The sequence below is a fragment of the Anas acuta genome, chromosome 8 (assembly GCF_963932015.1).
Source record: "Anas acuta chromosome 8, bAnaAcu1.1, whole genome shotgun sequence".
Taxonomy (NCBI): Eukaryota; Metazoa; Chordata; class Aves; order Anseriformes; family Anatidae; genus Anas; species Anas acuta.
The window spans coordinates 22598920-22614348 of record NC_088986.1 but is presented as its reverse complement, the minus strand read 5'-3'; the positions used below and the strand labels follow the sequence as shown (position 1 = coordinate 22614348).

At 45.0% G+C, this 15429-nt stretch overlaps 1 protein-coding gene across 11 annotated transcripts in view; it reads right to left on the bottom strand.

Moving 5' to 3' along the window:
• Window positions 1-2471: 2471 nt before the first annotated feature.
• Window positions 2472-15429, bottom strand: part of PRRC2C (proline rich coiled-coil 2C) — a 71115-nt gene continuing 58157 nt past the window's right edge. For 7 of the 11 annotated variants that reach the window (XM_068691159.1, XM_068691166.1, XM_068691165.1 and 4 more), the window contains 6 exons: window positions 14618-14852; window positions 14129-14251; window positions 12457-12675; window positions 10547-10650; window positions 9181-9307; window positions 2472-4340 (listed from right to left, as the gene is read on the bottom strand). In XM_068691159.1, the coding sequence (XP_068547260.1) occupies window positions 4080-4340; window positions 9181-9307; window positions 10547-10650; window positions 12457-12675; window positions 14129-14251; window positions 14618-14852 (1069 nt within the window). In that variant the 3' untranslated portion in view covers window positions 2472-4079. Of the gene's footprint in view, window positions 4341-7963; window positions 8201-9180; window positions 9308-10546; window positions 10651-12456; window positions 12676-14128; window positions 14252-14617; window positions 14853-15429 lie in introns of all 11 variants that reach the window. The other 4 variants (XM_068691163.1, XM_068691168.1, XM_068691170.1 and 1 more) reach the window with 2 other exon arrangements.

Below are 15429 nucleotides of genomic sequence, written 5' to 3'. Positions count from 1 at the left end.
CTTGGGCGAGGTGGATCGCCAACACATCCCCCCGCTGGCCGTCAGCCACGCCGTCTTCTCCGGGAACGACAACACGGTGCTGCTGACGGAGCCGAGCGAGCTGAGAGAGCTGAGGGAGCCGAGGGAGCTGAGGGAGCCAAGGGATGCTCGCACCATGGTGGAGCCCGAGGCCTGCGTCACCTTCATGCTGCAGCGCACCCGGCTCCGCGTGGTGGCCGGCCTCGGGGAGCCACCTGTAGTCCTGAAGGATGCTGAGCCTGAGGTTGACACCTTCGCCCCGCTGGTGACAGAGCAGAGCAGCGGCACTGCCATCGACCACGGCCACGCCATCGACCGCAGCCCCATGCCCCCCATCGAGACCAGCTGGGCGCTGTACGAGGGGAACAACGGGGACCTGGGCTGAGAGCTGCATCCCTCGGGCACCTGGTGGGGCGAGGGGACAGCCCTGGGGTCACCGCTCCGGGCAATAAACCTGCAGTGTGCGTTGGGCTCTCCTGGCCGTCTGTAAGGTGGGTGAACAGGGGACCTAGGGGCAGCCAAACCTCTGCTCTGCCACCCAGGGGTCGAGGTCTTGGTGAGGGTAAACCCCGTGTCCCCAAAACGGGGGTAAAAGCCAGGGTGAGAGCCCCAAGGCCACCAAAAGGGTCCCCCTGTGTGCCTGCCTCCTCCCGCTGGGGATGAAGGGACGGCTTGTTTGGGAGTGGCTGCGGGAAGAGCAGCACCAAAGGCTTCTCAGTAAGGTGAGCTGCTGAGAGCAGACAGCCCCGACACCAGGAATTCCAGGCTCCCCGCTCCCTGCCAGCACCGGGGGCTTTTCAGGGTGGGAAGTCCGTCGTTTAATTGACCAGGAAAATAAACGAAAACAAGCCAGGGTACACAGGAGTGCCAGAAAGCCTGGCTGGAGCTGAACAGCACTACATACACGGGTTTACTTAACAGGCTTTTCAGAACAAGCCCAGAGAATCCCTCCCCTCCCACAGCCCAGCAAGAAAGCGTGAGCTGAGCGGGGCTGCTGGATCCAGCCCCAGTCACTCTAATCCCCCCTGCTCCTGCCTTTGAGGGAAGTTACGGTCTCTACCCAGACTGAACGTTATTGAAAACAAAATAGCGAATTCCTCTAACAAAGTAGTTCCTTTCCTTATGGGACTTTCAATGCAATGAGTTGTGATGACCAAAGAGAGTCCTGGCAATGAGGTTACACACCAAACGCCACTCGAAGGCAAAAACCAAGAGGTATTCTAACATAAACAGCCAAGAGCAAATTATCTGTCAGATGTCACAGCCAGCGAGCCTGGGTCACTGACTGGATGCTTCACCTGGCCTCAGAAGCAACTGAGGTGGTTCAAGGCTGTTTTGGAGAGGCTTACATCAAAATAATGCTATAATGTTACTACTAAATGCCCAAACATTTGCTTTTCGTTAAATTCCGGCAGAAATATTATCCTTGTTCTGCTCAGCATGAGAAACATCCAAAAGCTCAGTGCGTTCCCACTGCTGATTTTGTGAAATTCAGCTGACTTTTCTTTTTATTGGAGAGCTGAAGATTAAACATTTAACAGAATTCCCTTAAAAAAAAAAAAAAGTTGGGTGAACAACTTCTCATTTTTAGAGGGCCCCTCTAACATGAACCAGGCAGAAAAATCACCCAGCTCTCCCACCTTCTTCCTTTCCCTGAGTGCTTACTGTAGCTGCGCTGGTTTGGTTCTTGTAAGCGGGGCATTTGACCTGTGGGGTTACCTACTCAGAGGTTTTTTATCCCGTGCATCACTCCAGTTGCAGGTCACAGCACCTTTACCTAACCAAACTGCCGTAGTGCTGCAGGAACCCACCTCAGCAGGGCAGAACTCCAGCGCTGGTGCCCCCCGACCACCCCTTCCAGCCCACCAGCGCTCGCAGAGCCACCTTCTTCCATACATCTGCATTCCTTAGAGGAATAATGCCTGCCAGCACCTTTTCCCATGGCAGGAATTGTTTTTCTGCATTGAGACTCCAAAATAGAGGAAAAAGGTTGGTTTGTTACGATCTGAGCATACCCTCTGGTGGCCAGCTGAGAGCAGCACCCTCTGATCCCATCCTCCAGCTCCTCCGCTTGGCAACCCCGAGCTGGGAGACCGGGAGGCCTCTGCAGCTGTCTCGAGCAGGAGCAGCAGCACAAGAAGGAAGCTGCCTGCTTCCTAGCTGCCTAGGCAAAATTAAAAACACACATCTAACACCAAGCAGCTCACCAGCGGTGTAAGGTCCTGGGAATGCAAGCAGCTAGCTGGAAGCCCTGTGGCATGAGACTGGCACCGGAGAATGGGGTCAGGAGCAGCGAGCACAGGGAGAAACACACAAAAAAGCTCTTTCAAACTGTTTTTCTCTGGAAGTCCGCTTCCCCAAGCTGCAATATACGCTCTTCGCTTGACACACGACGTTCAGGTGCTCTCCTTGCATCCTGCAGCACTCAGCTAATCATGAGATTACCAGGATACTTTATTTAGAGAATACTTTATTAGTTTCTGTAATCAAACCCATGTAAATAAGACCGTACATATTTAATACAGTGCGTTACCCCTGTACAAATGGAAAAAAAATTAAGTTTAACATTTCTAGACCAATATGGCTGTTAATTTCTGTACAATGCCAACTCACACTACAAGTGGGATACTTTTTTCCAAAGTTGACATCACAGCTAAAGTTTCCAAAAATTCAAATTATATATATATTTATATAAAAAGATAACCAATAGCAATTCACTAGGCATCAATAGCAGCAACAGCCTCTCCAGCTTCTGCAGTCATTTGAACAAAATTATACACATTAGACTTTCAACTCACTCTTCCTTCCAAAAAAAAAAAAGTAAAAAAAAAATCCCAGAAGAAAACAGCAAATTCTGCTACTGATGTGGTACCTGGTGCTTTTTATTAGCTTTTCAATCATTGTCTGGAAAAAACCTCTAGAATAACATTATTAAAAACAGCTCCAGTATAGCACAGTCACTACTACATATCATAAGCAGGTACAGGATATCTTACATTCACAGAAGTATCATACAGTACTGTCCTACAGCTATAATACTAGAGGATACAATTAAAAAGGCATTATTTGACTTGATTCTACTTTCCAGCACACTGTGGGCAAGGAGGTGGTGCGACGCAGCTCTGATATAAAGAATGCACCTTTTCGATAAAATTCATTTTAATCCGATAAGGTTTCTTTTATTCTTGTGGCACAGTTCTAAGTGCTCGTTGCTGTATACAGACATAAGCTGGAAACCGTTTAAAGATCACTCGCTTCATATAAAGATAGCTGGACAGGGGTGAACAGAACAAATCTGGCTATTGATGCAGTTAACTTTTCAGCTCCAGAGGTGAACAACTGAGGGGGGAGCGGGTGTAGAGAACACAGGTGGCCAAGTAGCGGTTTCATATTGTGATCTAAATACAGTATATTGTCATCCAAGAAGCAGCGGCCAGCAAAGCACTGCCTTCAGAGGGAAATTCAACATCAGGGTTACCCTCTGCGTTATATTACATCGGGCGTCACACGGGAAGGGCAGCTTTGCCAGCTAGGTGAATCCCTCTGCTTATTACGAGCTAGGAGCTTCTGAAGTCGCTAAAAACTTCACGCCCATTACTTGGCCCAGCACCATCTTCAGATCTGCATGTTCTCATACTCACGGGTTTGTAAGAAGATAAATAGCAGCTGAAGATCAGAAGAAAATAAGAGTATTCGTCTTGTCAGCTAGGAACGTCACTCCCCAACCACCTGCTGCCCTGCTGTGCTACTCCGCAGGGCCTGCTTTGGGAAGCACACAGGTGTGTAAGCCAAAACCCCCGCGCACGTGTAAAACGTGCACACACACTACCAAAAAGCAGCCTTCGTGCTGTCAGAGAAGATAAAAGACCCAAGAACCTAGAAGCTGAGCTGGATGAGCAGCAGTTTAAATTCATTACTGCCGCTAGCTTCTACGTCCCTTTGTGTTGTTTAGAGCCTTGCGGGGAGAGAGAACTGTTGTCTCCCCCTCGGGGCTACAAATTCATGCTGCTGTCATCTCACCCGCCCTCCCCTCCTCCCCCACCTCCAAGGAAATACAGCCTCTAAGATTTTGTTTCTTCGGTTTTGATTGCCTGAGGTTTGATTGGTCCAGTTCTAACAGGTTTTGTTGCTGCAGCAGGTGCGGGGGTAGGTTTTTCCTCGGTTTTGTCTTGGCAGACTCCTGAAGAGTCAGCAATTGCCTCGGAGGGTTTGCTCCCGTTCTCGTCCACTTTCTGTGCTTTGCCTCCTATGGGTTTGCTCTGCTGCTGCTGCTCAGAAAAGAATCTCTGGGTGGACTGAAGTACCTCTGCTCTCTGCTTTGCCTTGAGAAAGGGAGAAAATATATTTACTGAAGAGATGGCACAGGAATAAAAGTGACTTCACAGAAGTAAATCCTACATGAAAGGACTGACCGCGTTGGGCAGACCTTGCTAGAAAGGCACGTCCATCCAGTTGCTTCCCAGAAGCTACCACATCCAGCACTTGGCTCCTCAGCAGTAAACATCATACCTAGACTTCCCTGGCTCTTTATAATCCTCACTCCCCCCAAAGAGAGGGCCAAGTACAAATTTTAAGCACCATCTAACACCTTTTTATGCAGCTAACGAGCATTACAGCACCTAAAAGTACCAACAGCCCACAGCAGGCTCCATCTGAAGCTTCACCCCACAGTGTCAGACATGACCAGAAAACATCTCTGCACGCTGCCTGAGTCCCAACACTGCCCCAGCTACGCAGGCACTAAGGGCCACGCCAGCTGTGTCTTTTCTCCTGCCCCTCGCTCTGGGCTTCCTGGGTGCCCAAAGTTTCCCCTCCTGCTCCGACAGACTTTGGAGTCTGCAGTGCTAACACAACTGAACCTGACTCAGGATGGTGCTATGTGAAGCTGAAGCCTCAGCTGCTTCCAGCTCGAGGCAGGCACTCATTCTGGGAAGCACAAACTTCCTGCAAATGCATCCCCAGGATCCTGCTGGTAACCTCAACTCGCACCCGTTAAGGTCAGCCTTTGTGACCAGGTGTTCCAGCTGCAGTCTTACACCAGGCCTTTCATTTGGCAGTGCAGCACTGGGCACACAGAGGCTTCAGAGCAAGCACTTGGTTCTCCTGCCCACACTCGGGCAAAGCAGGAATCAAAATTCAAATCTTCTGGGCTTTATAGTGCTGTTTCCAATGCTGTCACATGCCTTTTTAACGCTACAAAAACCTGCCTAAAGCAAGGAACCCCAACCTCGATGCAGACACTAAGCCTCCACGGACCTCTTGATCAGTATTTTATGCATTTTACAGAAAGCCAGGCAGAAAAACAAGCAAAAGCCTGGAACAAGGGGTCTTGGTTTCAATACTATGCAGTTGTGTCAAGAAGCCAAGCTAGTAACAGAACAGAAAAATCTGTGAACCCTGCTGTGATGAACTGCAACAAGTCTGATTTTACTAGAGCCAGACAGACACCTGAAATCCTCTGTGTAATTTCAGACATCCCCTGAGGTTAGGGCTAGAAAGCTGGATGATTTGATCACAGGCACCCAAGCGTGACAGAATAACTTACATTCTTCTGAGCAGCGCTTGCAGGGAGATTCAGAAAACCAGGACTGCACGTCTGTATTTGCTGTGACAAGTTCGACTCAATTTGCAATACAGACTCAAGACAACACACTAAGCATCACCTGTTAGGCCTCCAGCTGGCATAAACTGGGGGTAGAAAACAAATCCTGGAGGTTTGGCCTATCTGAAGGGGTAAATCTATTCTGCTACAACCAGAGCTCATCAGGTTGTGGTGTAAATGCCTGAAGTAACCAGGAAAATAAAACTAACATTCACACTTTTAAGGAAAAGGTACAGCATTGAAGAGGCTTTCAGGGTAGGGCATAACTGCATTATCTGAGCGTTCCCTAGGCTCCCAACCTTAGATGCTATCGCGCTGGGGAAACTTGGTGTGCTAGCTCTAAGGAACACCACGGAGCGTGGAGTGGAGTGGAGACACCACGGCTAGGCTCTGTAATCAGGTGGGGCCTCGATTGTTCTTGTGCACAAAGCTGCACTTTTTGCCACCCTAAGCCAAAGACCTGTCATGTTTTGACAAATGCTGTACCCTAGTGTACTTTTTGCTCATTATAATATCATTATAATACCAAAACACACCTCCATCCCAAAAGCTACCCGCCTCCAAGGTGCGACCACCCCTCACTGAGCATGCGCTCTGAATTTCTTGGAGCCTATTACTTTAAACGGAGACGGGAAAACTTTACACCAATCATAACTAAGATATGCTTGACTAGAGCCACTCAAGCTCCACCTAGAAGACAGAAAATAATATAAATTGGCCCAAGAGAGAGGGGATGTTAGGGAAGATACCATCGTCAGGGGAGATACCATCCCAAGGACATACAACATCCTTAGGACCTCCTGACTCCTGGGATCAGTTGACGGGCTGAGCCTCTCTTCCCCCCCCATTGGGACGCCTTTGGGTGAGATCTGAATATTTGCTTATAAATCTCTATAGAGTCTTTGATCCTTTTAACGCGTTTATTTCTAGGCTGCGCACCTAGAACACCTAGAACACCTAGAACACCTAGAACACCTAGAACACCTAGAACACCTAGAACACCTAGAACACCTAGAACACCTAGAACACCTAGAACACCTAGAACACCTAGAACACCTAGAACACCTAGAACACCTAGAACACCTAGAACACCTAGAACACCTAGAACACCTAGAACACCTAGAACACCTAGAACACCTAGAACACCTAGAACACCTAGAACACCTAGAACACCTAGAACACCTAGAACACCTAGAACACCTAGAACACCTAGAACACCTAGAACACCTAGAACACCTAGAACACCTAGAACACCTAGAACCCGCACCTAGAACACCTGTAACACCTGTGTATTTCATGCATACTAGCTTGCTTTTGCAGATAAGTCACTATCACCGGCAATCCAAAAGAACCTGATTATCTGTTGCTGTAATAAACCATACTTGATTGCATTGTGATAGCTCTCATTAATGCAACTAGGGTGAGGGTGGTTATCCGTGATAGTTCAGTGTTCTGAATCTAACCAGACCCCCAGACGGTTAATGCATTGTTGGTGAATGTCTGAACGGACCCCCAGGTGGTTAATACGTTTTTGGTGAATGTCTGAGCGGACCCCCAGGTGGTTATTACGTTTTTGGTGAATGTCCGAACGGACCCCCAGTTTTGGTGAATGTCCGACTGGTTCAGTACTCTGAATCCAACCGGGCCCGTAACGGTTAATCAGCTACACCCCTTTAACGTGACACAGGTAAAGCACACTCTTTGGCTTGAATGCCTCAGCACATGGGTTATGGCAAAGGGAGCTCTTCAGCACCACCTATCCTCACCAGCAGTACCCTGCAGAAGACAGGTAGATGAGCTACGTGTACAAGTGTCCCTGTGCAGACTCCCTGTCCTGCAGTCTCTGCCTCGGTAAGGAGATCTGGCCTCATCATGAAGGGTCCCAAAGTGCTCTTCACCAGGAAGTGAGTTAGCAGAGTAACCTAGAAGCAAGGCTGGCTGGGACAGGAGGGTTCATGATGCTGCTCAGGGGTGGAGGAGATGTGAAATGCCAGCTAGCAGTTAAGTTCGTAAGCTTCATTGCTCATTCAAAAATCCAGACTCGAGAGGTAATTCTCAGCTTGCCTTTGCAGCAGTGGTTGCTTCACAACTATTCCCCACAAGATCACTTGAGAAAGGAAGCTCCTTGCATTTTTTTTTAGCCTCAAGTTCCAATTAATGGAAAATTAAAAACACAAAAACCAAACCAGACTCAGAGAAGATCTGTGTCCAGCTGCTGAAGGACAGGCTACTGGCTTTGTGTCCAGAGGCATTTTAATTAAGACACGATTTGCAGACACATTCCTGCCCTACAAGCTGTCAAGACTGAACTGGCGTTAACAGCGCTGCAGGTCAAACACTAACCTTCATGTCTCGTTCAGCTTTCACCACAGCCTGGGCCTGATTGCCTCTGGCTCCAGACACTGATTCACAAAGACCTCTGGCCACACGCAGTAAATGAGGGTGGCTCATGAGGCCTGTGATCATCTGAGATGGCATCTGACTAGGCAGTGCTAGTGGCAGCCTCTGAACAGGAGCTGGGAAGGTGTTAGTGTATGGGGCTCTTACCAATGGAGGGAGCAGGTTAGGCTGAGAAAGGATCTATGTGGGGTAAAACAACAAAAAGAGACGTTTAGCAAGTAGAAAACTGCCAACTAGATTGCACGTTGGCGTTATTTTAAAGGGGAAAAAATTGCCTGCTCTGCTGTCAAACTAATGTCAGGAAAATAGGCGTTTATGTTGAGAAGCCACGCTTGAACTGCAGAAAAACACAGCACTGTAATGCTGCTGGGCCTTCAAGTACCACTGACAGCTTAGAAACAGCACGCAACAAGGGACAAGATGCAGGCAAGGCAGCAGAGGAGCAGCAGTGAAAGGAAGTCCTGAGAAGTCTGGGTAGTTTCTGCTAGTTGCAATCCAAAAACCAAATCCTAACTCCTGCAGTCAAACACTCCCAACACTAAAAACCAACCAAACCAGCAGCCTGGCCCCAGTCACCTCCAGCAGGGACACAGCACCCTTGTAGAGCCCTGCTCCCTGGAAAGCTAGAGGCAAGTCAAACCCTTTGCAATCAGCCCTGCTTTGAGCAGGAGGCCTGACTGTGTGATCTCCAGGGATCCTTTCCAACCTGAACTGCTCCAAGAACACTTCAGAGCTGCATCTCAGACAGACACCCACAAATCTGTCTTTTAACAGTTAAGATGTGCACTGGGACCCTTCTGAGGCACAAAACTTTTATTCCCCAACCAAATGGCCTGCTTCTGCCAGAATGAGGTGCACTACAGCTGTGTGGGGAAGCCAGCAAAACAACTGACATCATTCACAACTTCTAACAGATTCCTCAGCATGCACAGAACTCCTGAAATTAAACACACCGTAAGATCTGTACTAGGTAACAAGATCAGATTTTTTTTTGCCTTGATCTTGAGATCAGTTTCCTTCTGCATTTCTTTTTAATTTTCTTTTAAAGGATTTCATTTTGCATCTCCCCATGATAAAACCTGAGGGAACACAGCTAAGCTGCGAAGTCAGTAGTGACACAGAGAAATAGATTTGTCTGTAGGAAGCCACCAGTTGCCTACCTGTGGTGCAAACTGTGCAGGAAATGGCTGTGTCATCCTCACGGCAGCAGCTGCAGACTGAAACTGCTTCTGGTAGACAATGCTGTTCATTTTATTGGACTGGTTGTTCGGACTTGTAGAACTGGCCCTAAAGTAAAGGAAAACGTCAGTCAGAATCACACTGCTCTCAACCAAAAGGATGCATCTGTCTTTAGTTGCAACTTAACTAGAAATACAGCTTGGCTGGAGGTGAACAAAGGTGGAAAAGCCTTTAAGAAACTGTGACCAAGTTGCAGAGTTCTCATACACAGCATTTGGGCAACGCGTTTTTACTTAATGTAAAATGAGCAGCAGGGCAACAGTGACAAGGAAGCCAGCTAGACCCAATGCACACAGTTTGTAAGCTTACAGACATTTGTTTAGTTTTTACTTCTGAGCTCTTCCATTTTTGTGCACCTTCCCAGTACGTCCACACTAAAAACCAAAGGTTTACGGTGAGCCTTGCTCAGTTGTTAAGAGGAGAGTCATCTCACATAGGATTTAAGATATGTACCATCAAATCAATTGTTCTAAATGCTGACTAGCTTGCGAATTCAAATATTTCTTTTTCATCCTTCTACATTTTTCTTAGGTGAAGTATTTCAGGCAAGACATCAGGATTGCATGTAGGAGGTCAAACTAATTTCTACTTGACTAGAAAAGCCTGGACCACTTTCAGCTTGCCCCAGTGAAAGCCACCAAATATAATTACTATGCATGGGAGTGCAATTTTCAAGAATTTTCTAGTACCAGAGTTCCATTTTTAAGTTCTTTCAGCCCACTCATAACTTCACCCACAAACATCCCAATAAATTCACCACGAAGAGCACTCTGCCTATAAGCAAAATTCTGTTAATTCTGCCAATTAACCAAGTAAACCTGCCAGTAGCCTACTAATTTCTCTTGTGAAAAGCTTAGAAAACCAACAATCAGTGTAAGATCTGTAACAGAACTGTCTCCACAACTAGTGCTCTCTGAGGTGTAAGCTTTGATGTGTTTGGTTGTTTGGTTTTAATTCTTACTTTACTCTCATGTAACAGTCTTACATTTTACCCCAAAGCACCTCTTCTTTGCTCACCTCTGTGTTTTCCAGGTCATTTTAGTTAACTTGTTCAGTTCCATGTAATTCATAAGTATTTTTAAGGTCTTATTTCAGAATTATTTTATTCTAGCTAAGCATAGCGGATCTGATCACCTACTAGAATGTTCCTTTTAAGCTAAGATTAAGCATTTTATTTTCCATTAGTAGCCCCTCACCACAGACCTTTCAGAATTGGCTGCTCATATATGATTAGTTAAGTTTTCCAGATGTGATTTCAAGGAATTTTGAGCTTAAAAAGAGATTTACCGGAAGGGACTGGAGGTTGGCGTAGTACTTCTACCAGTAACTGGTGGTGTTCCAGGTTTAACATCGATACCACCCCCAAATGCCTTCAGGTCCATTTCTGATATCTGAAAAGCACAACAATCAACATGTTAATTCAGTAGGAGCCAAGAAAAATTAAAACGTTTCGTTTAAAACAAAATTTCCTCACCACAAATACCACGTGAAAATATTTAGATGCTATCTGAAAAATGCTGAAGGGAAGAGTGCCATAAAATAAGCCAGTTCTATAAAAAAAAAAAAACAAAAAAACACACAACACAAAAGCACAGCAAAAATGGAAGTCATTCACATGAAAAATCTCCAGACTTTAAATGGAGCAATCCATTTCACACATTATTTTGCAAACACAATCAACAGAATAAATGAGCCTCTGCAACAGTGTCTTTCCACACACAGCTATGAAGCATAATGGCAAAACAACTAATTCTTACTTGATTTATTGTTGACTGCCTTTAGCAGAACACGATGGAACCCTTACTGCAAGGCAGCAAAGCCACCTAAGGGAAAATCCCCATTCCACTGTAACTTTCCCTCATTTCTTGTTGAAGCAACCACAATTATTTTCCCTGACAACTATAGCTAGAAACAAGCTGCTACTTGGAAGATGGGCTCGAAAACTGTAAAGGTGAAAGGCTTTTGGCCAGAACCTATGAAGCTAGAAAATTACATGGTGCAAAATCACTCTGTTGGTGGGTGACAACATGAAAACCTGATCCATCTGATCTAGAATTCTGGTTGCCATTACTGTCCAAGACTGGGAATTAATTCCTGAGAGAGATTTTTCTCATCACAGCTATAAAACATTGGGACCACAGGGTTGCTTTATGTTCTAAAGCAGCCTAAAATCTAGGCCACCAGCTCTAAGAATTTCAGGGGCAGCTCCAGAGACAGATTACTTCCTGCTCCAGGAAAAGACCTTGCTAATCTGACAGAAAGCTTATAGCAGTGTTCACGTTCAGCATCACCAATCACTGCCACCTGAAAGTGCACTGCAAGTGCACTGTGCTGTACGCTATCCAAAAACCCCCAAAGCCTACAAATCTGCAATTCCATCTAAGATAAGAGACCATGTGAATGGAAGCCAGTTTGCTGAATCAGAAAGATTTCATTTTTTGACATTCACTCTTGGATTGTATGTCAGGACAGAAAAAAAAACAACAGTGCCCCTACAAATGTAGAAGGGAGTTATCTAGAGTTATCTACACATGGATGCACAAGCTTCTTTTGCAATGTTTTTCACCACAGCTACCTGACTGGAATTTTCTGGGACACTCATCAATCAACCTGGAGGACAGGACAGCATTAGTGAAGATTAGATCTGCCCTAAGCCTCAAGCACTCCCTATTCGATACAGAAACAGGTATATGGCAGAAAAAAATCCATGCAGCAGGTGGCAGCATTACAGATGAATTCAATGTATTTGGTGGTTTGGAAGCACAAGTGAAATCTGGCAATTTGCTCCAGTATGAGACCAGAAAAACACTGACAGAAGCAGAAACCAGCCCTGATATTGTAACGTTGTTTGCCTGCTTCTCTGACAATAGTTTCTGTACTACCTTCTATGTGGCATCCTACATGAATAAAGTACCCTGCTAGTCCACAGTCATTACTAAACAAAGTATTCTTACAGTGCAAGTGGACCAGCAGCAAGCCAGCCACTACATAAACTTAGCTAAATCTTCACAAGATGCACAGAGCCGGTCACTAAGGGACTAATCTCAGCTGTCTTTCCTATTTTCCTCTCCCAAACTTTTAAGGTCAAGGAAGGTTTTTAGATGGCGTAAGAGTCAAACACAGGTTGCCACGCTGGTACTATAAAACAGCACAGAATTGTGTTAGTTTTTGTATTGTAGATTTATGGATGTTATCACCTTTCCAGTTGCAGCTATCATGCTGTGTTGAGTTCCTGCTGGGATTAATCCTCTGAAAGGCTGGGTTACTTGTGCAGGTCTGCTTAGATTTTGCGCTGGCGCTTGTGGTGGTGTGTGCTGTAGTGGTGGTTGTAAAGACTGGGGCAGGGCAATGAGTGGCTGTGCTGTAGATCCAAAGTTGGGCAAAGAAAGCTGTGACCCTGGTAAAGGTACCGTCACCTGGGGGGAGAAAAACATACAGAATCACCAGTAACATATACACAAGGGTCATTATTTAACTTTCTTTACTAGCTCTGTGATTTCAGTTCTAGTCAGGGTGAATGGCTTAACGACTCATAGGATGATTTGGGTTGAAAGGGGCCTTCAACATCATCTCTGGTCTTTGCATTTCAGAATAAGATAACATTTAACTCCTAACTGCAACATCACACAATGGGATTTCCTTGCATGGATAAGTAAATGTAATTCATTTCAGGAAATAAAAGCAGAATGAAACAGCCAGCTTCCATTCTCCCCCCTTCTTTTAAGCTTCAAATAGTTTTAGTCATCAGGACACTGTTTGGGATCACAGCTAAATTTTACTTTCCAAGAATCCCAGTAGCCAGCATTCCCAAGCTTTAAAAAACAAAAACACATTTGCCTCTCGCTTGTCTGCATTAACAGGGAATGCTGTGGGCTGCAAACATCACAGAATGGAAGTGATAAGCATATGAAAATACCATAGCAGTGACCTGACTAGCAGGAATTCTTGCTTTTCCTAGTTTGACCATTAATCCCAAACTTCCAAAATTATACTACTTGACTACAAGAGCATATGACATTCTCCAGATGAGGACAAAACTTTGCAAGATTCTGCTCTGAATTATAGCAGAAAGAAAATATAACAACAGCCATACTTCAACACATTAAAACCATTAACCCTTCTAAAAGGTCCTTAATACTTTATGCTATAGTTTCAACAGTTGAGACCCAATTTTTGAAGGCTTTTCTCAATATTTGTCTTGGCAACTTTTCACATGTATGAAATAGGCTAGTATAATAAGCCAGCCCACTGCAAGCTTTGTTTTTAAAAAAGCCACTTAAAATCAAAACTTGAACCAGGAAGCCACTAGGCAGCATGCTGTAAATACAACAGAATGCTTGAACATTGCAAACCAACAGAACTTTCACAAAAGAATGCCAAGAACTTACCACGATCTGAGTTATTTTACAAACTTCCTGATATAGTTACTGACTTGGCTGTCCTATTTGCTTGTATGATCATCTATCTCCTGACTTTTTTTTCCTACATATTTCATCTCACTGACATGTGGCAGCTCTGAATTTTCAAGTGAAATCTGGTGTTAAGAATTAAGCTACATAAAACACCTTTAGTTTACTTGGCTCTCTCCACCATGATTCCTGCTCCCATAAGGGCTGCATACACCTCAACCAATTAGCAACAGCACCGAACCTACTAAATCTTTGCCTTTCACTGGAAAGTGAACTATTTAAGAGAAGGAGGCCAGAGACAAGTGATCAATATGAACTTGCAGGCCATTCAAATTCCCAGTAACTCATTTTTGCAGTACTTCTGCAGTAGCTTTTCTCTCCTAACAATTTTCAATTCTTGCAGTTTACCCCCACCCCTCACCAACATGCTTTAAAGAAGAATACAATTTAGGAAATTTACCATGCCATAGTTTACCTGCTGGAGAGCACTGGGAGACTGCGCGGTGTTGTAGAAATTGCTCTGGCCAGGCTGTTGAACTTGCCCAGAATACAGATTTGAAGCCTGGGTGAGTGTAGCTCTGGCCTAGGAAGAGTGAAAGACACCATTACTTTAAGAACACTTATAACAGCTTGTAATAAAGCACATCATTAGCAAGTGGTAGCCTTTTGTCACCTACAATAAGAGATATCAAACCAGAAGCTCCAATAGTGATATAAATGCAAAGATTCCTCTATTCTGGAGAACAATCTTCACTCCAGAGATTATTCTAATACACCTTTATGAAATTAGAAGCACATTCTCTTCCAAGTGTCTCAAGTTTTCTGCCACCTTGACTGCCATGGAATTATTACAGAAGAGGTAGGCTTATCCCAAGCTAGACAATACTTGATTACTGCATCATCTGTATCAAACCACTGTGGAACTTCAGCATTTTGGAGTATTTCCTACCTGCAGGATGTGTGTATCAATAAGCTGAGAGCCTCCCAGTCCCGAAGCTTGACTAAGTTGATGTTCATATAAGATAGGAATAGGTTGTGTATTAGAAGTCTGTTGAAATGCCAGGCTTGACTGTGCCTTCGCAAGCTCCTGGTGTTGCACTGTTGGGAAGTTGTGTAAGGCCGTACCAGACAGGACCACTGGTGATGGCTGAGACAAACCACTTTGCATAAAAGCTTGCTGGGACCTGCAAGAGATTGGAGCATTAAGTATAAAAATGAAAACAGAGATCAACAGCCACCAAAAATTTAAGAACATTGATTATATTGCTGAAACAGAATTAGAACACGCAGATTATCCAGGTTTTCATTCGAGAAGGGTAGATTTTCTAGTTATTCTGCACACAACAAAATAATAGATGCTACTAAATCCCACATAAAAATGACTGAGCTTTTTATTTAAACCCTACAACCCTCTGCACCATTAAAGATGTGGGAAAGGTATTAGTACTCTTACTAACAGCACAACCCCAAAGTCCACTCATACTGGTGTATACATGACGAGATCAGCCAGAAGCATTTATTTAATCTGGACTGCATGCCAGACTGATTGTGTTTCTGCAACTAGCCAACTGTTTGTAACATTTTTTGTCAGCTGTGAAAGAACAGGCAATATTTTGTCCAACAAAGTCTTCCAAACAATGGTCAGCCAGCCAAGCCTGTAGTACCAGACAGAAAACACTAGGGCTATATAACACATGTGGATCTGATAAACCCCAAAGCCACATACTGCATCTGGAGAAACGGATTCCTTCAGTACAAAAA